Below are 23,536 nucleotides of genomic sequence, written 5' to 3' on the forward strand. Positions count from 1 at the left end.
GTGGCTCGAAGGTGCCAGCAGGGTGGGCAGAGCTGCTGGGTGTCCTGGTGCCAGTCTCTGTGGGAACAGGTTTCACAGGTGCTAGCTAAACCCCAGAGGCATGAGGGGCAGATCTGAGAATGACTCTGGTCCTAGGACAAGCCAGCCCCGTGGTGCACCCCCCTCACCCCCCCCCAGAGCCCTGGCTGGGGCCTTCCACCAGCCACCAAGGCACCCTCCCACTGCTCCTCCCCCCAGCCTGGCGCTAGCTTCCTGAGTACCCAGCAGGAAGCACCCCAGGATCCTGTGAAGAGAAGCTGGGGGCAGCGAGGGGGGCACTGAGATGGCAAAAGGGAAGAGCTCCCGAGAGGAAGAGCTAAGGACAGAGAAAGGAAACCTGCTGCCAGGCAGACACACAGCCAGGCCTTCACTCAGCCCCTGACCCCGCCACCCCCCCCCCATCACACACACACACACGCACAGTGTCAGGACACTGCGCGTCAAGGACACGGGAGCGTGGAGCAGGCTGTCAGGGCAGGACACTGGCAAGAAGGCAAGAGCTGGTCTTTTTAGGGACTGAGTGACTTAGCAGAGTCAGTTACTGGGGCAGAAGAACCAAGAGAAAAAGCCAGAAGGAAGCAAGTATAGGCGTAGGTGTCTGGGCTTTTTGGGGAGCTAAGTCTGAGGATCCGGATCAGTTTTATGGCCCACGTTTGAAGATGGAAATCCAGCTCCTGACCCCCACTCATGACCCCAATCTTATTAGCAAGGTGTCCGCTGACCAGCCTCAGGGATGCAGAGTCCATGTCAGTGGACGCTCCCTGAGCATCCTGGTCACATCTCGAGGCATCTGCTTATTGTCCCAGGGGATCCAGCGCCTGCTCTTGTGTGACCTGAGAGGAACCTTTGGGGTTGGTGGTTTGATTCTTTAAGTTTAGGTCATTGGTTGACTGGGCCAGATGGACTTTGGACTGGAAAGGCCAAACTGCATGGCCATACAAGAGAGGGGTCCCTAGGGAAAGGGGGGTTCCAGGCTCCCTGCCCCACCCAAGGGAGGGTGAGCTCATCAGGGGAGAGGAGAAGCTGGAGAAGAGCCTGGGAAAGGAAGGAAGATGATGGGAGCAGGAGGAGCCTGGAGCAGAGACACATGAAGAAGCTGCACCTACATCTTGGTCCTGGATGGGTGGAAACAGACATGGGTGAGACCCGTGGGGAGGTGACAGTGGCAGCACTGATCTTGATTTTGATGTTGCTGTTTTCCTCCTAGACATGTCTGGCTGCTTCTGCCCGTCTTCCATGGGTACCCGCCGGAAAGTGTTCTAGGTTTGTGGAGCTCTCGGGCCTTGCTCTGGGCCAGTCCCATTTGGGACTGGTGACTGTGATCCAGAGGACGGGTGACTGTGGGTGCTTGATTTGGAAATCTATTCTTGGTGTTGTCTGTATCACACACTAATCATATTAAAGATCCTTTCCACTGAAGGTCTATATGTTTTGTCTTGATGTGGCAGATGGCAGAATCTATATAGAACAGGCAGGTTTGGGGGTTCTGGGGTGCCCTCTCCCTGCCTTGTAACAGCCAGAATGGCAGCTTAATCAGCCCTTTAAGCCTAGGAGACACATACACATAAACACACACACACACTTTGTTCCTCACCCAGTTACTTCCAGGCTCTTTCCTCCTCTGACCAGACACATTTACAACCAACCTGTGTCACACCCCTTGCTCCTGTCTCACCCTGTGTTATCAGGACACATTTTTCACCCAGTAGCTCACATACACACACACTATCACGCACACAGTCACCTACAGAACCATCTACCTCAGATCTCAGCTCTGGAAACTGACGTGATTCCCCGCAGTCACCTCACTGCGCATTCCATGCTGAGCCCCTTCACCCAGTCCCCTTCACCCCATCCCCCGCCGTGGGTCTCGCCAGGGTCAGGCCTCAGGTGCTCAGGTGAGCTCCTTTCTGGGGGCCCTGACTCCACCCCCCGCCCCATGGTTGTCAGCTGTCCCTCCCAGGGAGGACTGTGGGGGCGTCTCAGGGTCCCTCTACGGTCGCTGCACACCGGGGTGGGCTGTGCTGTGGGCTCCACTCATGTCCCTGCGTCCAGCAGACAGCGGGGCGCAGAGTCAGCTGGTGAGTGCCTTGTGCACCCTCTGCCATCAGGGGACATTCTCCGGTGAGCCAATGAGGAGCCTGGGATTCCAGAGTGGAGAGAAAACGACAGCCTGCCTGGGCCTGCTCCCTGAGAGGAGAGAGAGGAACATCAGGGGCCTGGCCTGTGGCTCCTTCTCCCCCCCTCCCGCCAGGTGGGGATTACACACAGATCCTGCTGGCTGGACTCTGCCTCTTGGAGGGGTGTGTGCTGAGCGGCCCTCCTGGCTCTGCCCGTGTCAGGGGCGTCAGGGGCCTCCCTCACAATGGCCGCTGACCCTGCGTTCCTCCTGGGCTCTGTGGCGGCCAGTGCGGGGCTCAGGCTCCTCCAGTGGGAATTCAGGTCAGGGGTGAGATGCGGGTGGTGTCTGGTGACTGTGAGGGGCCCCTGGCAGGCCCGTGGCCAGTGGAGCAGAATGTTCCTGGGTGGGCAAGGCCCCTGAAGTGGACCCCGGGGCGCCTTGACCTCATGCTCGGGGATTTCTCTTGTCCGCACTCAGGGGACTGTGGCACGGATCCCCGGGGATCCCCTCACCGTGAAGGTTCTGACAGGGGGCTGCCCAGGAATGAACCCCGTGATCCTCCAGGCCCAAGAAAGAGCCCCCCAGGCCCCATCTGTTCACCATATACACCACATCTCCCTGGGTCCCCAACCTGGCCCCCCACTTCGCCATCCGGCAGCCACTCACAGGGAGATGGTCCTCGCCTTGCCCTGGCTCTGGGCCCCGCTTCTCCTGGGTCCCAAGGGACCAGCCTGCCAGGCCTGCCTCAGGAAGGCGTTTCAGGGGAGGAGGGTCCTCCCTGGCGGGTTCGCCCCTACCCCCACCCCCAGCCCCCCTGTGGGGTGGCACTGGATATTCACACAGAAATGGAGCAAAATAGCCCATGTCTTCTCTAAATATAGAATTAACCTAAAAATTCGGAGATCAATGTAGGGGGCACAAGTGTCCCAACAGTCAGGCTGAAATGTTTTGGATATAAATTTTATTTTGTTTGCACACAATTAAATTTCAAAATCTCTGAGACATGTCGAATTTAGACTCTAACCTTTGTTGGGGTAATTGCTAGGGTGAAGTTCACCTGGTAGAGAGAAGACACAGGCTGCCTCGTAGATGGGAGCTATGACCTTCTGTTGGCAACTGATGTAAGTTTATTTAGGGTGAAGTGTTTTAGACAAAAAATTCTCATTTTTAAAAGGGGTGCTTAATTATTATTGACATTTTAATGGTTCATTTAAACGCTATGATGAGTCCCAGAGGGTTTTCCTCCCTTTTCCTTCCTTTTCCTGAGTCTTAGCACCTATTTAAGTTTTGATCCTTCTGACCTTGTATTTTTTTTTCAGTGTTGCCCAGAAATGAGACTGCTGTTGAACTTCCACAAAAGTGTAAGTGACTATTTTAACTTCTTGATCTTTCTGTTGCCTGTGGAGTCTCTGCTGAAATGAACCTAGGTTTGAGCTCTCCGTTGAGGCAGAGCATGAAAGTGTGTTGCTTGCCAGGGCCTGGATTTTTACTGATGTGTAATGAGTTGATTTGTAGCACATGTCTTTATTCTATGTTGTTCTAATCTCTATGTTTTGCTTTCTCTACAGGCCATCAGCTGGCCACAGGGAGGCTTGGCCAGCCGCATCACATCCTGTGGTATGAAGAGTCATGGCTCCACTCATCATTTTGTCTTGTTCTTCCCACAGGCACATACAACTTCCAGAACTCTTGCTTGTTTGTTTGTTTGTTTTTTAATATATTTATTTATTTATTTATTTATGCATACAAGAGCTGGGGTACAGGCAGCGGTGCGGGGGTGAGAGGATTCACCAGAGACAGAGTGGAGAGCAGAACAGGCTGATGGACTGAAATCCACGGTTAAGGGGGCAGGGGGAGATAAGGGAGGTCTCCTGCACCCTGTGGGCTGCTCCCTGGCCATGGATTGAAGGACCTTGATGGCTTGACAGTGCTGAGACTTAACCCCTGTGCCATCAGAGAGGCCCAGCTTCAGAATGCTTGTATTCAAAAGCCGGAAGGCACCCAGATTTGAAGTACTGTCTTGTTTTATTATTATTATTTTTCTTTTGGAAACTAAAGCTATATAGCTGCGGATTAAGCAGAATAAATTTCGAAAGTTAAAAATGAAAAAAAATTCAGAATGGGTTTGTTTGGATTCACAAACAAGCAGGAGCCAAACTCAGGCCAGAAACCCCAACCCCTTCATCACTTCAAAAAAAAAAAAAACAAAACCACAAGGAGGTGACCCTGACATTAATTCCAGATCTGCTGTTCTGCTCATGGCTGCCTGACTGGCAGGAAGCCTGTCTTTGCATCCGTGAAAGTTATTTCTGTAACCACAATGGAATTTTTTTAAGACTTAAAAAATGCTTTTGGGGGGCGCGCGCATGCGCAGGCGTCGTGAGGAGGGACGAGGCAGAGCCGTGAATCCGCCGCCAGCTCGCCTGCCGGTCCACCCTGCCGGTCCACCCTGCCGGTCCACGCTGCCTGTCGCGCCGCCCGCCCCGCGGCGCGGCCGCCGCTGCCATGGGCATGCAGGTGGAGACCATCACCCCGGAGACGGGCGCACCTTCCCGAAGCGCGGCCAGACCTGCGTGGTGCACTACACGGGGATGCTTGAAGATGGAAAGAAATTAGATTCCTCCCGGGACAGAAACAAGCCCTTTAAGTTTATGCTAGGCAAGCAGGAGGTGATCCGAGGCTGGGAAGAAGGGGCTGCCCAGATGAGTGTGGGTCAGAGAGCCAAACTGACTATCTCCCCCGACTATGCCTACGGTTCCACTGGACACCCAGGCATTATCCCACCAAATGCCACTCTGGTCTTTGACGTGGAACTTCTAAAACTGGAATGACAAGAATGGCTGCCTTGTTAGCTCCCGGTTCTTGGATGTGCCGTGGAGAGACCTGGCGCCTTCAGATGCGTGCACGCGAATCCATATGGAGCTTTTCCTGATGTTCCACTACACTCTTTGTATAAACATCTACCCCGACTGAATGTGTTCTGTCACCCAGCTTTGCTCTTCCTCTTCCTCCTTGTATGTGTGTTGACCTAAACTATATGCCATAAACCTCAAGTTACTCATTTATTTTGTTTTCATTTTGGGGTGAAAATTCAGTTTAAGTTTTTTGGATATAGATAGGTTTCCAATTAAGTATTAACAGCACAAGTAATCAGTTAACTTTAGAATAGGAATGAGTGTGTGTGAGGGGGGTTACAAGAATCTTTATTTTTTTTTTGGCTGAAATTTTTATCTATTATATATTAAACATTCTTGCTGCTGCGCTGCAAATTACTCTTTCTATTTAAAACAGATTTGAGGCGCTTTTGAGGGCCACATTATTCTCCCAAGTAGAGAGATGTCCTTGGGTTGAATTAAAAGCCCTATTCAAAACTGAAGTGGGGAGGGAGGAGAGAGCCTTTGCCTCCACTGCCCCCCCCCCTTAAATCCTCTGCCTTTTGAAAGCAGATTGTTTTCACTGCGATGGACACTACAGGTATCTGTCCCCAGGCCAGCTGGAACCTCTGAAGCCTACTTTGTGGCCTGGCCTTCCCACCCACCCCCACCCCCCCATCCTGTGGTTTTTCTAATGGATATTCAGGACTTTCGTAATCTCCTACCTATCCAGACTTCTTCCTAAATTTTAAGAACTTTAATCGAAAGTTTAAATGGAAGGTGCTGTTTGTAGACACTTAACACCCAGTGAAAGCTCAGTCATCATGACAAATCCTTGAGTGTTCTCTTAAGAAAATGATGCTGGTCATCGCAGCTTCAGCATCTCATGTTTTTCGATGCTCAGTTCCCCTAGCTGATCTCAAAATTTCTTGGCATTTCCTTCCCTGCTCTCACCCCTTTGTTGTCCTGTGTAGTGATTTGGTGAGAGAATTTATTGCCACCTACCCCCCTCACCAGCCCCTGCACTACATGAGTTTCAAGTTTTATTATTGCAATAAAAGCGCTTTATGCTGGCTTTTTTCAAAAAAAAAAAAAAAAAAAAAGCTTTACCAGTTACTTTTCACCTGCTGTGGTATTTTCAGCAAGGTGTTTTCATTGACTTTTGTCCATGGTTCTGAACATAAAGGGGAATTGTGTCCATGACAGAATATTTGAAAAGGAGAATAAAACGTAATGAACAATAGTCAACTATGATTTTTCATCAAAAGCTAAATACATTTAATAGTTGGCTTACCTTCTTCCTACTATTTTCCAGTATATTGAAGTGTGAGCTACAAGGCCTGCATGTAAAGGCAGAGAGTGTAACTGTAGAGCTTCAGAATTACAAAATCAACTCCAATAACCAAGTCAGGAAGTACAAAATCACATCACCTGGTAACCCTCCCTGGTAAGGAAGCCCCATCATGACTCCCATTGAAACCAGCTCTGTTCTTCATTATAATTCATCACTTAAGCGTGTGTCACTAAATGTATAATTAAAACGTAGTTACAAGTTTAATAGCCTGACACGTCATGTCCACTTGGTGTCTGTGGCTCAGCCACCTGCAGCCATTCTTTGGGCTGGCATGTCTCCAGCTGAGGCACTTCTGTGACCTGAGATGCACTTAGCAGAGCCAGACCCCAAAATCTGGCCTCACGACCAGTGGGGGGTCATGGGGGGTCACCAAGTGGCTGTCATTGCATTTGCTTTCTGTGCTAGAATGACGCCCCGTCCAGGGACAGCTCAGTGCTCCATCATCGTTCAGCATTCATCATTGAGACATGAGCGCTTCTGGGTCATTGAAAACTATTAAGAACTTTGTTTCCAACCACTACATTTCATTCCTGCAAACACTATGATTTAGCATTCCCTGGGGTTTGCATTTAGATTGTTTCCAGTTGTTTGTCAATATAAAAAAAGTGTATAAGTTTATACACAAAGATTTTGTATATGTGTTCAAGCATTCCCAAAAAGCAGAATTACTCTTTCTATTTAAAACAAAGCATAAAGGGCCTCCCCGGTGGCTCAGCGGTTGAGCGCTGGGTTGTGTAGCTGCCCGCAGCCTCTGCAGCGCCATTTCGATCCCCGGCTGCTCCCCGGCCACCAGAGGAGGGTCCCACATGGCGCGCAGACCTCTCCTGCCACCCGCTGCTCCCCTCAGCAGTGTACTTCGGTCCTTCTGCCTGCTCTGCTCCCCACTCTGGCTCTGGTGAATTCTCTCACCCTCCCGCGCTTCTGACTGTACCCAGTGCATGTGTAAATAAATAAATAAATAAATCTTTTTAAAAAGATAAAAATAAATAAATAAATAAAACAAAGCATAAATACCATTAATTCAAAGTTCTCTGCAGAAGGGCTGCACGGACTTACCTTCTCAGCAATGAACTGATATTCCCATGATTAGCTCCTCCTTGCCACCCCCCACCCCACTACCTCCCCTCCCCATTCCTGCCCCCTCTATTCCCTTCCCCCACCCCTCTCTCCCCCCTCCTTCCCCTCTCTCCCAGCCTCCAACGCCACCCCATATTGTCTCAGGCGCCCTGCACGCCTGCAGGCCCGCACACACCTGCTGCACCCTGCTAACCACCACTGGAGGGCGAGGACGCGGGGCGGGCAGGACGAAGGGGCAGCGAACGCGGGAGGTGCCCCCTGGGCCGCAGGTTTCCTGGCTGGACCCGCGTTGGGGTGCCCCCGCCTACGGGCCCCAGCTCCCAAGACCCAGGAGCGTCCCCTTGGTCCCCACCCTGTCCCCACCACTGCTGCCTCATCCTCTGGTCTCAGCAGAGCAGCTGACTCTGGCCCATCAGACTCACAGGGCGTGTCCCCGCCACGGATCTCTACAATGCCTCGGGCATACACGCTTTGACGTCACTGCATGGGAGCCGCTGTGTGGGGTGCGGGGTTCAGGGAGCGGGTTCCTCTGCCCCCTCAGAAGGCTTCACCAGAGCCCCTTCTTGTGGCCCACGGGGGAGTGCCCGCCAGGCAGAGACTTCAGTTGCATCAGAAGGGCAGGTTCGCCAAGAGGGAGGGTAAGTTCCTGGGAGCTGAGAGCGGAGGGGGCTGTGACCTGCTGCTGCCACAGGCCCCTGCCAAACAGCCCGAGCCAGACTGCAGCCGGTGTGTCCCAGGTCGCCGAGCCTCAGGGCCCTGAACCTAACCGTGGTGGGCTGGACAGCTCTGCCCAGACGACACCAAGCACTTTGCTGGCCAGATGTCGCTTAAGCGTGATCACCCCTCCTTCTCCTCATAATCTGTTGCCACCATTTCCATGGTGCTGAACATCAAATATATGGATGCTGGGATACAGTCTCAGATGAAAATGTTTCAGGGTTCCAGTGTGAAAGAAAACCAGTCTCTCCAGATATTGTCCATTGTGGAAAGTAAAAGTCCTCCATTCCTGGAAAAACAGTTCATCAATCTGATACCGGAATTGTCAGGCCTAGTCTCCCAGCCAGGAACGGATCCCAGGCTGCAGGGCAGCGCTGAGCCCCAGACACTAGACCCCCAGGGTTGGTGCCTCACCAAGCCACAGCAGGAACTTCGCAGACTTGCAGGCAAGCAAGCGAGAAGAGGCAGATTTGTTTAGAGAAAGAAAAAGTTTATTGAGGAGAAAAAGAGCAGAAATAAAGTGGGACTCCTAGGCCAGGGAACCAGGCCTGGGAGGGGCAAGGAAGCCAAAGTGGAGTTGTGTCTCAGGGAATATATACCTTTTTTCCCTCATTATTCTAAAACTCCACCAGTCTTTTTGTGATTGGTTAGTTCTGGGCTGTCTCACTTAATTTGCTACTGAGTGGGGGATCTTCACATTCCTCATCTAACAGGTTTGTCTTTCCCCATTTGTTATGCTTATCGCTTTATCTTTATGGCCTAGTCCTCTGGGTGAGCATCTCTACATTGAAGTTAAACAGCTGCCCTTCTAAGTTGTCCATAAATTAAACCACTCTCCATTTCTCTAGTCTCTACCTCCCTTTAGCACCTGAAGAAAACCAGGTGACCATCGTTAACATTATTGTCTGTGGTCCTGGGATGTTTGTTTTTCCTAGTGGAATTGGTTACATTCCCTTGGTTGTCCTTATCTCTGAAGCCTCCCTAAATTCTTCCGAGGTCCCCTCCTGCACTGTCCCTAAAACTGCCTAATTTCTAGCTTGCTCTGTGTCTCAAGTCCAAATTAAAAAAAAAAAATCTGGAGGCATTAGCCAAAGCAAGACAGAAAATATGTCAAAATCACAGGAAAAAAATCTTAAAATTGGTTCAATTTATGTAAAAAACTAATTCTCTCAACCTTAATCCCAAATTGTTTCAACAGCATAGCAAAAGCTTGCAAACTAAATGTACATTTAAACCATATTACCTATTTTTGCATAAAATCACAGGGCAGAATAATAAACAGCAATTTTAGCTGGCTTTGTTGGAATGCTCCATACAGGATCAGAGCAAACTGACCTCCGGTCCATGTATGCTTCAAGAACAAAATTGGTGTCGCCAGACTCCACCTGGGCTTTCCTCTCCTCGAGGGTACCAGGACTTTTTGTTTGCTGGGTTGTCCAGACCTGCCAATGGAGGCAAGCTTCCTCACCTTCTTTGGAGGTCTCTGGAACACTAAGAACAAAGCAACAGGTTCTCCTCTTCTTGATTCAGCTCTGTTTCCACTTCCTGGAAGAACTCCACTCAAAGCCACACAATGAAACTCATGTCCAATTTTTTAGTTTAAGCTGACAAAATCCCTATGGAAGTTATGCAAAAACAGACTCCGAGATAAGTAGTGAAAAAAATTACTACCACTATTTTCATGCTGTGTTGGTATCAAGGGAAGAAAAAATGTGAACACAAGTTAGCTCTGCTGAAAAAAGAAAAAAAAATTCAACATTTCTGCAGGTCCTGGTCAGTCAAAACAAGAAAATTTTATGTATTCCGAACAAAATGAAAAAAAAAAAATACCGGTATTATGTCAAAGAAAACTTAGTAAAAATCAGGTGTATTTCCAGGTCTATTCAGGCCTTTGTAGGAAAGTTTTACTCTCTACAGTTCCATCAATAGGAATCTGTTGAGGCATTTCCCCCCCTATTTTTTCTAGAAAGAATTTCTGTAGATAAACAATTGAAGTATACAATATTACAAGGTGACAATCACCATTAAAAATTTACATACATATCAGGTCAAGGTGTTACCCGTTTTCCCAAGTGACAATGCTTCCCTTCTAGTTTTTACTCTACTAGGTAAGCCGAGTAGGACAAATTCATCTAAAGCCTTTCCCAGGAGGAAAGGGAGAAACTTTGTGGAGTGTCTCAGGAGCTCTACTGAGGTTCCACAAAATTTCCTTGCATCAGCCAAATGACAGGCTACCAAATTTTTACTTGAATTTAGATGTCTGGGAAGCTTTGCCATAAATACCAGAAAAACAGCAGAAACAACAATATTCAATCTCTATGAAGGCACCAGCTTAGTTCAGTAGTACAATGTTGACAATGAAACTATAACCTTTAGTTTTTCCTCATAACTGGAGATTCTTTTTTTTTTTTCCAATGTCTATAGGCACCATGTATACCAATTTTTCAATCACTAGAGGCGAAGACAAGGACACAAGGAAAGGACATACAGACATACAACATATAGACACAAAGAGCTCTTTAGTTACCATTTATCACACCTGGGATATCTTATACAACTGCAGTTTCACTCATAGGCCAAAGTAACAATAACTCGAAGTTAAAAAAAAAAAACAAACTTGAAGTTAAAAAAAAAAAAAGTTAAAAGGAAATACCAAAATCAAGATTGAAAGCCTTTCTGCGTTAAAAAAAAAAAAAAATACTGCCAGCACATGCATGATCCTTCATGTTATTTCACATCTCCTAAACTTTGAAAAGAAGAAGATTGGTTAGAGCATGTTAGTTTTCTCAGGGTGTCTTCAGGAAAGTGAATCCTTGGGTATCCTGCAACAATAATTGGAAAAGAAGTCAGTAATATTCAAACTTTTGTCTTTTTCCTGAAATAAATATCTCAAGTCCTCAATGGGTTTACAAGACCAGTGGGACTTCGTCTCTGAGTCAGTTCCTCCTGGGGCTTTCTTAACTCTGGAATGATGTACCCAGAGTCCTATGCCTGCAAGTTTTAAAGAAGTATGTGTACTCAGCAAAACATCAAATGGACCAGTCCATTTTTCTGACAGCTGGTTTTGGGCATCCCCACTCTGCCAGGTCTTCAGTAAGACCTGATCTCCAGGTCTGAAGGGATGCAATGGTTGATCAGGAGGCATAGAGAACCTCAAGGTTGCAAAGTTATGAATTACTGCCAGAACCTCCCGGATATGTTTCACATATTGTGTGATCCGCAAACTTGTGCTATTTCTGGACTGGCTTTCAGAACTGAGGCCTGGAAGGAAGGGTCTTCTGAACACAATCTCAAAGGGGCTTAATTGTATCCCACTTCTAGGTGCCACTCTCATCCGAGGAGGGCAAGGGGTAGTACATGGTCCCAATGAAGTTGTGTTTCTTGGCACAGTTTTGCCAAGGTTTTCTTTAGCGTATGGTTCATTTATTCCATTTTTCCAGAAGACTGCGGTCTCTACGCAGCATGCAATTTCCAGTTGATCTGTAATGCACTGCTTACAGCATGAGTAATGTCAGAGAAGAATGCCGGCCCATTATCATTCTGGATAGAGCTGGGTAACCCAAAGCAAGGGATTATCTCCTTCGGCAGCTGTTTTGCAACCTTGGAAGCTTGTCCCATCTTTGTGGGAAATGTGTCCACCCATTCCGAGAACGTGTGCACAAAAACCAGTAGGTATTTGAAATTGCCTGTTGTTCTAGGCATTTGTGTAAAGTCTACCTGCCAGTCCTCAAAAGGGCACTTACCCCGATATTGAAAACCCAATGGCTTTAGGGTGGGAGTCAGTCTTGGGATTATTCCTGGCACATGGTTGACAACCTCAGGTGATCCGTTGTGCTATTTTCCGTAAATATGGGCCCTTCAAATATGGGCGTACGGTTTCTAATAAGGCATCTCTCCCATAGCGCGATCCTTCGTGCAGATGTTTTAGCACCTGATATACCAGGGTCTCTGGGAGGAGTATCATCCCATGGGAGTTTACTCTCCAAGTAGAGCTGGGGTCAAACACAGTGAATTGCCATACACGAGCTCTCTCTTCATCCCGCTCGGTGTATTCAGGAGCATACTGAGTCAGGTCCACAAGAGGGATGAGTGCACACTAGAGAGCAGAACGGGCAGTGACCTTAGCCACCCGATCAGCTGCCCTGTTGCCCTTTGCCATGTCAGACCCACCCTTTTGGTGGCCAGGACAATGCATCACGGCAGCAGCTGATGGTAAAGCTACTGCCTTTAACAAGGCCAGGATTTCGTTTTTTTTTTTGTTTGTTTGTTTTTTTAAAGATTTATTTATTTATTTATTTACACAAGCACTGGGTACAGTCAGAAGCACAGGGAGGGTGAGAGAATTCACCAGAGCCAGAGCAGAGAGCAGAACAGGCAGAAGGATCAAAGTACACTGTTGAGGGGAGCAGCGGGTGGCAGGAGAGGTCTGTGCGCCATGTGGGACCCTCCCCGGTGGCTGGGGATTGAACTGGAGCTGCAGAGGCTGCAGCAGCTTCTCAACCCAGCGCTCAACTGCTGTGCCACCAGGGAGGCCCATCAAGGCCAGGATTTCTAATGGGTGTTTTGATGTCTTTGTTACTGGCGATAAGGAGTCCACACTCCTTCCAAATGGCCCCGTGCATGTGGAGAATCATGAAAGAGTATTTTGAGTCAGTAAATATATTGACTCTTTTACCTTTTGAGAGTTCCAAGGCACAGGTCAGGGCTATTAATTCAGTTTTCTGCGCTGATGTACCTGCTGCAAGAGCCTTGGCTTCTACAGTGTTCTGGAACGTCACCACTGCCGTCATCGACGGCCTTGCTCCATGAAGCTGCTGCCATCTGTAAATAGTTACCACTCTGAATCTGGCAGAGGCTGATCAGTTAGATCTGGTTGGCTGGCATACACTGTGTCAATAGTTTCTAAACAGTTACGGGTTAAGTTTTCATCCTCAGATCCATCCGCATTGCTTGGAAGCAGTGTGGCAGGATTCAGGGAATTAGAAACTTGCAGTTTCACATTAGGATTGTCCAACAGAGTTGCTTGATATTTTCCCATTCACCCAGTGGTCAACCAAAGTTCACCCTTCTGCTCCAGCAATGCCAAGACCTGATGTGGCACACACACAGTGATGGACTGATCCAATGTAAACTTCTCTGCCTCATGTAGGAGGTCACAAGTGGCAGCCACAGCACACAAACATGGAGTCCATCCCTTAGTGGTGTGGTCCAATTGTTAATGGCTTCCTAAGATCTGGAAGCCCTAATGCTGTTGCTGAGATCAACTTTACTTTTATTTCATCAAAGACTTTTTGACATTCTGGAGTCCAAGACAAAGGTTCAGAGTCCAGGCCTTTGAGAGCATCATATAAGGGTTTTGCTATTAGTCCAAAGTTAGGAATCCAAATCCTGCAAATCCCAGCCACACCCAAAAATCCGTGCAACTGTCGCCAGTTGCTTGGGACTTTAAGGGCTGAAATAACCTGTTTTCTTTCCATCATCAGGCTCCGTTTGCCTTTCTTAATTTCAAATCCCAAATATGTCACCGTTTGTTTACATGTCTATGCCTTGTTAGCCACACCTTATAGCCACATTCTGCCAGGTAGTTCAGTACCACTATGGTATTTTCCAGTCAAGATTCATAGTCTGGACTTGCAATCAATAAATCATCTACATATTATAATAAGATGCCCTGGTTTAATTGAACCTTCCTGAGATCCCTGGCCAGTATTTCCCCAAAAACAACTGGGGAATTCTTAAACCCCTGTGGAAGCACAGCCCAGCAATACTGGAGAATGCACTTGGACTTAGGGTCTTGCCACTCAAAGGCAAAAAGCAGTTGATGCTGGACATCTATTGGGATACAGAAAAAGGCATACTTAAAGTCTAATACCAAAAAACACCCAAAGTCACCAGGTATGGCAGTTAATAAGGTGTAGGGATTAGGCACAGTGGGATTGTAAATCCTGAACAACGTCATTAACGGCCCTTAAATCTTGGACTAAATGGTACTCGCCTGTATGGGGTTTCTTCACTGGCAAAATTGAAGTGTTGTACAGTGAGCAGCAGAGCCAAATGAGTCCAGATTGAAGGAACCTTTTCAATACTGGCTCAATTCCCCTCCAGACCTCCTCCTTTAAGGGGTATTGCTTCCTCCTCGGGGTTTTGCTCCGCTGTTTCACTTCTATCTTTACAGGCTCTGAACTTTTTGCACATCCTGGCGCCCCATCAGCCCATACCCATTAACTTACTCGCTCAACAATTTCTGAAGGCAAAACTTCATCTTTTGGTGGAACATCTTTGGTAAGTAACATCTGGAACTGCAGAGCATGCTCTGGAGGTACCTGTAGGTGAAGACTGATTTTTGGGTAAGAACAAAATTCGTCCATTAAGCTTGCTTAAAAGCTCATGGCTAAGCAGACGGATTGGACACTCTTCCATGTACAGGAATCTGTGCTGGAGCTGTGTGTACCCAGCCGGCACTCCAAAGCTTGTAAGAAGGCTTTCTGTTGTGGCCTTCCTGCTTGTCAGGTGCAGCAGCCCAGCCACTGCAAGACTCCACCTGGGGGAGGGCGTTCAGATCTGGCACCCCCCTGTGGTCTCCGTGAGCCTAGGGGGACAGTGCCACTGTGAAAGCGAGTGCACCTATGCTTTCTAGCTCTCCCTTTGACTTCCTTTGGGTGACACCAGAAAAGCCGCTCTCAGATAGCGAGATTCTTTCTATTTCCCGGGATCACCATGTATCTTCCCTCTGGTGACAGGGTTGATGTCCCCACTGGCTGTGCCAGGCCAGGGTTGCAGCGTCTCCACGTCCTCCCAGACCCCTGATCTTGCCTTTTTGTAAACAGCGGTGTCCATCCTGACACCTTCAGATGGGCCCTTGTGATGTGGCTGTTTTCCCTCGTGCTGGGGACGCCAAGCCTGGTCTGCTCTGCTGACAGCACGTGTGTGTCCCTCTAGGGAACCATCTGTGCACTCCCTCTGCCCTTTGTTTAGTAGACGTGACTTTTATAGCAGTTTTAGGTTCACATCAAGGCTGGGCTGGAGGAGGTAGCCCCTGGCTCACCCACACTGCCTGCTCTGTGTTGGCCACCGGGCGGGGTGTTACCACGCAATCCCCTCGGCATGCCCTTCATGCCCAAAGCATGTGCTCATGTCACAACTCATGCCTGGCCTTGTGCTTCCTGTGGGCATGGACATCACATGACATTTCGCATCTGTGGGCCCTCTGAAGTGCTGGATGTCAGTGCAAAAAGCACTGCTTCTCCTGTAGTTCATCCCCATCCAGGAAAGAATCATGTGATCTGAGAGAGCATTGGGATACTGCCTGCTCTAGCATATTCCAGGTCTGGGTTCTCCAGATCCCCCGGCAGTTCCTTCAAGGAGCAGAATTTTATTCTTTTCTTTAAAAAAAAAAAAAGATTTACTTATTTAATTATACAAGAACTGGGGTACAGGCCAGATGCCGGGAGGGTGAGAGGATTCACCAGAAACAGAGTGGGGAACAGAACAGGCAGATTGACGAAATACACTGCTGAGGGCAGCAGCGGGCGAGACAGGAGAGGTCTGTGGCGCCATGTGGGACCCTCGCCGGCCGGCTGGGATGGAACCAGTGCTGCAGAGGCTGCAGACAGCTCCACAGCGCAGCGCTCAACCACCTGCGCCACTAGGGGAGGCCACAGAATTTTATTCTTGAAACGGTACACTTGTGATTTTTAGAAGGAATCTCTGATTGTATATTTGGGCAAAACAGGCTGCAACACCTCTTCACCCCATGACAGGGAACAAAGTGTAGCACATCCCATGCAAGGTGACACGCATGGTGGCAAGCCCTGACCCACTCGCTGCCCAGGCAGGGCCTTGAATTGAAGAGAGGTGTGCACTGTAGGGGATGGTGTCATTCAAGGATGTGGCCATGGCCTTCACCCGGGAGGAGTGGCAGCACCTGGACTAGGCCCAGAGGACCGTGTACTGGGCTGTGATGCTGGAGACCTACAGCAGCCTGGCATCCCTGGGTGAGCTGGGATCCCTGGGCATCCTTGGTTTGCAACACTGGGTCCTTGGTTTCTTTTGTGGTCAATTACAGCTGCTTGGGAAATTGGATGTTATTTTATGTAGGTTAAGATTTAATTCAAGATTAAAAATTTATTTCAGTATTAAATGCTTAGATGCCAGGCTCACGAGAACATGGGTGCACAGTTCTCCACCAAGAGACTCGGATTTACCCTCCATTAGACAACTTTTTTAAAACAAGTGATTATTGGTTTGTTTAAGAGACTGATGTCAGCTTTGGCAGTGGTGGCTTCGCCCAGCTCCTGCTCGGCTCTGTGGCCGTCATTTGCTGAACAACCCTGAAGGGCCATGTAGCCAAGGAGTGGTCTGTAGATCCGCCTCTGAGAACAAGCCTGTCTCAGAACCATCACCAGTGGGTTTCCTTGAGATTCTCAGGGTCCTATAAGGTGTGAGTTGGTCCTTTCATGTTGGGGCTGTTTAGAGTAATTGTGATTTGGTGTGTGACCAGCTCTGGTTCCACGGGTGTCTCCAGTGTCTTTAAAATCCATGGCTGCAGGGGCCTCCCCGGTGGCGCAGCGGTTGAGCGCTGGGTTGCGAAGCTGCCGGCGACCTCTGCGGCGCAGGGGTTCGATCCCCGGCTGCTCCCTGGCCACCGGAGGAGGGTCCCACATGGCGTGCAGACCTCTCCTGCCGCCCGCTGCTCCCCTCAGCAGTGTACTTCGGTCCTTCTGCCTGCTCTGCTCCCCGCTCTGGCTCTGGTGAATTCTCTCGCCCTCCCGCGCTTCTGACTGTACCCAGTGCATGTATAAACAAAACAAACAAACAAACAAATAAATAAATAAATAAATAAATAAAAATCCATGGCTGCACAGTGGCTTTCTGACCATTCATACCCTGATGAGACTGAGCAGGGGTGAGTCAGGAACAGGAACTCAGGAATGAGAGCCCCAGCACAGATGTAACCAAGACTTCCACCAAAAAAGAGACAAAAACAAAGTCATGAAACAACATTTAAAGCTCTGCTGTTGTCATTTTGCAAAAGCCAAGAGACCTCACATGACTGGTCAAAGCCCTTTATTATTTCTCATCAACAGGACATTGTATCATGAAACCTGAGGTGATAGTCAGGCTGGAAACAGGAGCACAACTGTGGACTGCAGAGACCCCCACCCAGCAGAGCCTCGCAGGTCAGTCAGTGCATGCTGTTGTGGGAGGGTGGGAAGGGGAGAGTCCAGAAGACACTGACCACATGGACCTGCTCATCATTAACAGCATCCCCAGGTCCAGGACGAGGACACTTAGTCTGCTTGTGTCATGGGAGAGATGGCCTGCCTGCATAATGAATGTGGGAGCCCAAGAAATGTCAGTGCCCATTGCCAAAGAGAGGACTCACATAGAGGAGACTTGCTACAGATGTAACAAATGAGAGAAAATATTTTTTGAGAAACCAGCCAAATTTTTTAAAAAGATTTATTTATTTATGCATACAAGAACTTGGGTACAGGCCAGAGGAGTGGGAGGAGAGAGGATTCACCAGAGACAGAGTGGGGAACAGAACAGGCAGATTGACTGAAATATACTGCTGAGGGGAGCAGCTGAAATATACTGCTGAGGGAGAGTCAGGAGAGGTCTGTTGTGCCACGTGGGTAGCTCCTTGGCCAGGGATCAAACTCATGCTGTAGTGGCTGTGGATAGCTTCAGATATCTTTATAGGTTGCATCTTAACCCCTTGTACCACCAGGGAGGCCCCATCATAGATATTTTGAGCATAATCATTATAAATGTAATTTAAGTGGGAATAATTTTAGCAACAGTTATACCCCACCCACCTTCTCAGAACTCAGGAGAGAAATTTCAATATGATCTATCTGATAAGAGTTTCTGTGTGAAGTATCTGTTCTGACTAAAGTTTATAAAGTACAAACAGGTGAGCAACCTTATGAATGTTGCAAGATCTGTGAGAATTCAGCCTTTGATAAACATCAAAGGACAGTTACAGGAGAGAAACCCTATGAGTGTGAACAGTGTATGAAAACTTTCTCCTGGAAGGGAAACCTCGAGAGACAGCAGAGAATCCACACAGGCGTGAAGCCCTATGAGTGTAATGAATATAGGAAAACTTTCTACCAGAAATCATACCTTTGTATACATGAGAGAAGTCACATAGCAGAGAAATCCTATGCATGTAAAGAGTGTGGGAAAACCTTCTCCTGGGAGTCAGACCTCAAGAGACACCAGGGAACTCACACAGGAGAGATGCCCTATGAATGTAAAGAGTGGGAAAGCTTTCTTCCAAAAGTCAACACTCATCACACATCAGAGAATTCACACAGAAGTCCTAAGAGTGTAAAGAGTGTGGGAAAACCTTCTGCTGGCAGTCAGCTGTCAATATACATCAGAGAATTCACACAAGTGAGAAAACTTATCAATGCAAAGAATGCAGGAAAACTTTCAGTCTGAAGTCAACCCTCACTACACATGAGAGAACTCACACAGGAAAGAAACCCTATGAGTGTAAAGAATGTAGGAAAACTTACTCTCAGAAGTCAGACCTGAAGATACATCAGAGAATTCACACTAAAGAGAAACCCTACGGCTGTAAAGAATGTTGGAAAACTTTCTTTCAGAAGTCAGCCCTCAAGAAACATCAGAGAATTCACACAGAGAAACCCTACGAGTGTAAAGAATGTAGGAAAACTTTCCTCTGGCAGTCAGACCTCAAGAAACACCAGATTATCCACACAGGAGAGAAACCCCATGAGTGTGAAGAATGTTGGAAAACCTTCTCCCAGAGGTCACATCTCACTGGACATCAGGGAACTCACAGAGTGAAGTGCACCTACCAGCCCCTCATAAGCCTGGCACAGAAGAGCCAGAGATAAACTGACAGCAGTAGAGAATTCCAAACCTGCCTGTGCAAACCAGAAATCCCAGAAGCAGCCCAACCCAATAAGGGCCCATTCCCCAATCTAGGCAGGCACTCACTCTGCTGGAGCCGAGAACTACCCCTGACAGGCTTTGCTAAATAAAGTCTGCTTCAGGCTGATCTTGGCTTTTTCCTTTTCTAACATGGGAGTGTAACCTCCATTAGCAGAGACTGAGCATTAGTCAGTTCCCCCAAAATCAATGCATTTTCTGTTTGAAATTCCATTTCCCTGCCCCCCACCCCTTTACCATGTGTGGATCCTGTAATATCTCTGGCCAGGAGACTTTGAACACTAGTGGTGAACATTAATCCAGCCAGGTCTTTAAGGACTCTGTCCTCCTGGACTGTTCATCTTCTGTGGCCTTGGAGTACATGAAACCTTCCAGGTTACCTGGGAGCCGTTGTGCTTTGAGATGGAAAGCTTAGGTTAGACAGAGTTTTCTGTTTATGCTTTTGCTAAACTGCACGGCTTGAAATGTTCTGGAGGACAAATTTTATCTTCTTGGTGAAGAGACAGGACCAAAGGGCCTCATTCGTACTGGGTGTTCACACACACGGGAGTGCGACGTTCATTTGAATGTAAGAAGGAATGATGAAGCAGCTTTTAAAATTGGTGTTAGGTATAAGTTAGCCAAGGGGACCTGAGATAGAGAGATTAAGACCCGAGGTGCTTGGACACTCATTGAGATGTTCATTTGCTAGACTGGAATTTGAAAATGAGTTTTTGGGCCTCCCCTGGTGGTGCAGGCAGTTGAGTGAAGTGCTGTGAAGCTGTCCACAGCCTCCGCAGAGCCGGTTCAATCCCAGCTGGCCTGGGAGGGTCCCTCATGGTCCAGCAGACCTCTCCTGTCGCACCTGCTGCTCCCCTCAACAGTGTATTTTGTCAATCTGCCTGTTCTGTTCCCTGCTCTGTCTCTGGTGAATCCTTTCACCGTCCCACGAGTCTGGCCTGTACCCCAGTTCTTGTATAAATAAATAAATAAATAAATATTAAAAAAAAGAAAGAAAATGAGTTTTTGAGGAGGTTATTATGTCTCATTTAAGCTTTATCTCCCAGTAAGGGTCAGGGAGGTGAAAGTGCTAGTGTAGGGTTGTGGGATCAGAGCAGTGAAATGTGTGCCTTGGGTAATAGCAGGGATGAAGTCCATTCTAGTCCACATGCACACTTGATGAGTTCATTCCTGTTTTCTATCCATGCTGGAATAACACTATCTCCAGAGTTTTACATTCCACTTTCTTCACTGAACATGGTCACATTTGATGTATCTATTAGATATAGTGGATTGTTTTCTGGGGTTATGATTGTGATGGTTTCCAATCATTTTTTTTTCCTGTAAATAAAGAGTCAGGGGACATTTTCATGAATCGAGATTTTTTTAAAAAGATTATTTATGCATACAAGAGCTGGGATGTAGGGCAGAGGAGTGTGTGTTGGGGGGGAGGGTGAGAGGATTCAACAGAGACAGAGTGGGGAGCAGAACAGGCAGAACCACTTAAATACATTGCTGAGGGGAGCATCAGGGAGACAAGAGAGGTCTGCTGGACCCTGTGGGTCACCTCCCTGGCCTGTGGTGCTGCAGTGGTTATGGATTGCTCCATAGCGCTGACACTTCACCCTTGCGCCACCAGGGAGGCCCCAAATCAAGATTTTTATGCTTGTTCAAAGTCACTTCCCAAACACTGAACAACTATTTCTAGATTGCCCAGATTCTCAACCCAGCTCCCTGCAGAAGGGCAGCAGGAATGGACACTGTCAGGAATGAGCGAGAGTCCAGGATTCAGCAATTCCTGGTGACATTTTGCTCTGTCCAGCCGCCTCCTTCAAGGCTTTGACCCACATCTATCCCCTCCCATCCACCCAGGGCCCGTATGCGCGCCCTGCTCCCTGCTCCCTTCTGCCTCCCTGCTAGGCCTTCCCGGCACCCTCCAGCTCCTGGCACTGGCTACAGTGAGTCCTCCTCATCGTCCAGCTGCCCCTGGACTCTGGTTTAGCTTCGGCGAGTGGGGGTGGGGCCGAGGGTAAAGGTCTGGCACCCTCAGGTCCGCATTCTTCTCGGCTTTGACCCCATCGCTCTTCTGAGCCCCCACTGGGGCAGCAGTGGGCACCAAGGGCAGCTCCCCTCTCTCACTCCCTGCTGGGCCTTCCGGGAGCCTCCGTGCTCATCATGTTGGTCGTCGCCATTGGCCACCATCAAGTTTTGGGTCCTGGTCCCTTCCTTCTCTGTCAGCTTCCTGGGGTGCGGGGTGGGGGTGGGGGAGCCCGGGGCGAGGGTGGATTTCCAGCACCCTCGGGGGCTCATTCTCCTCCGCTTTGGCCCCCGGGCAGCAGGCAGCTCAGCAGGGGCGGGCTCACCTCCTCCCCACTGGCTCTGTCCATGCAGCTTCTCGTGTCCTTGGCCCCGTTGGTCCCCACAGCGACCGGTCTCTGACGATGCCATGGGGTGTCACCCACACTGCTGTCCCAGATCAGGGCTCAGGGCTGAGGGCACAGCCTGGTGGAGACTTCTGGGGCCAAGGGAAAGGGCCCAGGCAGGAGAAGCGGCAGAAATGCAGCTCCTTGAGGCTGAGGCCTCCAGTTTTTTCTTCTTTAAAGTCAATAGCGTTCCAGGAAAGCAGTTGCGAGAGTAGAGAGGGGCTGTGGCACCAACCCTTTCACCAGGCGTTCAAACCTTTGCAGGGAGAGGAGTCCTCCTTGGAGTCTAGTGAAGGTGAGCACGTTTCCATGAGTGCAGAGGAGCCAGGCTGGACTGCAGCCGGTGCTCGTCCTCCTCTGCTTCGGTTGCCGCCACCCGCAGAGGCCCAAAAGCAAGACCGCAGTGTCAGGAGATGTTGAGCCACTCATAGAGAAATGTTTCATCTAAACCATTGGAGGGAGAAAAGTTTCAAGCTTTTCCAGTTCATTATTTGGGGAGGAGGCCAGGGTCCGGTAACACTGGTTTTGCCATTTGCTCTTCTAAGAAAAATAAAAAAGGCATTTCTAAAAATGGTTTTCAAAGTTCACTCACAGTTGTTAAGCTTCTATGAAATGGGTATAATATGACCATGAGACTAAAGAGTTTTTATTAAAACAGTACCAACCCACTGTGGCTGACTGCTGGGGGACGGCCTGGACCTTTTCACCAGTGTTGAGATTACTGGCAAGTCTCTACTGCCATCCTGTTGTGGGGCACTGGACTCTCCTTTTGTCCACCTTGAGATACTATTCTGGTCTGTTCTGTAGATTAAAAAAAAATTCTAGGGCCTCCCCTGGTGGCACAGTGGTTGAGCACTGGGCTGCGAAGCTGCCCACAGCCTCTACAGCACTGGTTGGATCCCCGGATGCCGGGCAAGGGTCCCACATGGCATGCAGACCTCTCCTGCCTCCCACTGCTCCCCTCAGCAGTGTATTTCGTCAGTCTGCCTGTTCTGTTCCCCACTCTGGCTCTGAATTCTCTCACCCTCCTGCACTTCTGACTGTACCCAGTGCTTGTATAAATAAATAAATAAATAAATAAATCTTTACAAAAAAATTCTATTTCCCTGTGTCTCTTACAACATGCTTATTGGTTGAGGAAAAACTTAAAAATGTGCTTACTGGGTCTGTAAAAGGTTGAGAATCTTGTTAAAACTAATTAACTTGGTAAAAATATAAAATGAAAATACAACTTTTTTGAGCTAAATTGCAAACCTCAGATTTTTTTTTTTTAAGATTTATTTATTCATGTATACAAGAACCGGGGTACAGGCCAGATGCACAGGAGGGTGAGAGGATTCACCAGAGACAAAGCAGGAAACAGAACAGGCAGACTGACTGAAATACACTGCTGAGGGGAGCAACGGGTGAAACAGGCCGGAGAGCGAACTCGTGCTGCAGAGGCTGTGGATTGCCTCATAGTGCGGTGCTTAACCCCTTGCGCCACCAGGGAGGCCCAGAAAACTGATCTTTTTATGTTTTAAGAATCTGCTTGGTCTTGGTGAGAAAAAACAGTAACAACATAAAGCCAAAGGATAATTTCATAGAAAAATAAACTAAAAAATGTTTTCTTGGGCCTCCCCAGTGGCGCAGCGGTTGAGCGCTGGGTTGCAAAGCTGCCCGCAGCCTCTGCGGCGCCGGTTCGATCCCCGGCTGCTCCCCGGCCACCGGAGGAGGGTCCCACATGGCACGCAGACCTCTCCTGCCCTCCGCTGCTCCCCTCAGCACTGTACTTCGGTCCTTCTGCCTGCTCTGCTCCCTGCTCTGGCTCTGGTGAATTCTCTCACCCTCCCACGCTTCTGACTGTACCCAGTGCATGTATAAACAAACAAACAAACAAACAAACAAACAAACAAATAAAATACATGCCTCTTTAAAAAAAAAGTTTTCTTACCTAGAAAATTTAGTAAAAAAAAAAAAAAAGAAAATTTAGTAAAAACACTTTAATCATTGTGGTCTTGATCCTAGGTCTTTGGTAATGATT

General features: G+C 48.6%; 1 protein-coding gene and 1 long non-coding RNA gene across 2 annotated transcripts; both read left to right on the forward strand.

Moving 5' to 3' along the window:
* The first annotated feature begins 2,157 nt into the window (after window positions 1-2,157).
* On the forward strand, window positions 2,158-4,386 carry LOC119233558 (uncharacterized). Its single transcript, XR_005122419.2, has 4 exons — window positions 2,158-2,293; window positions 3,207-3,282; window positions 3,481-3,522; window positions 3,730-4,386. It is a non-coding gene; the product is annotated as an uncharacterized LOC119233558 (long non-coding RNA).
* Window positions 4,387-4,666: 280 nt separating this feature from the next.
* LOC119233864 (peptidyl-prolyl cis-trans isomerase FKBP1A-like) lies at window positions 4,667-5,334 on the forward strand. Its single transcript, XM_054690430.1, is given in 2 exon segments — window positions 4,667-4,691; window positions 4,694-5,334. Coding segments are annotated over 2 exon segments (324 nt in total). The 3' UTR covers window positions 4,993-5,334.
* Window positions 5,335-23,536: the final 18,202 nt, after the last annotated feature.

This window comes from Talpa occidentalis, unplaced genomic scaffold, assembly GCF_014898055.3.
Source record: "Talpa occidentalis isolate TD23 unplaced genomic scaffold, MPIMG_talOcc4v2.1 talOcc4.8, whole genome shotgun sequence".
Classification (NCBI taxonomy): Eukaryota; Metazoa; Chordata; class Mammalia; order Eulipotyphla; family Talpidae; genus Talpa; species Talpa occidentalis.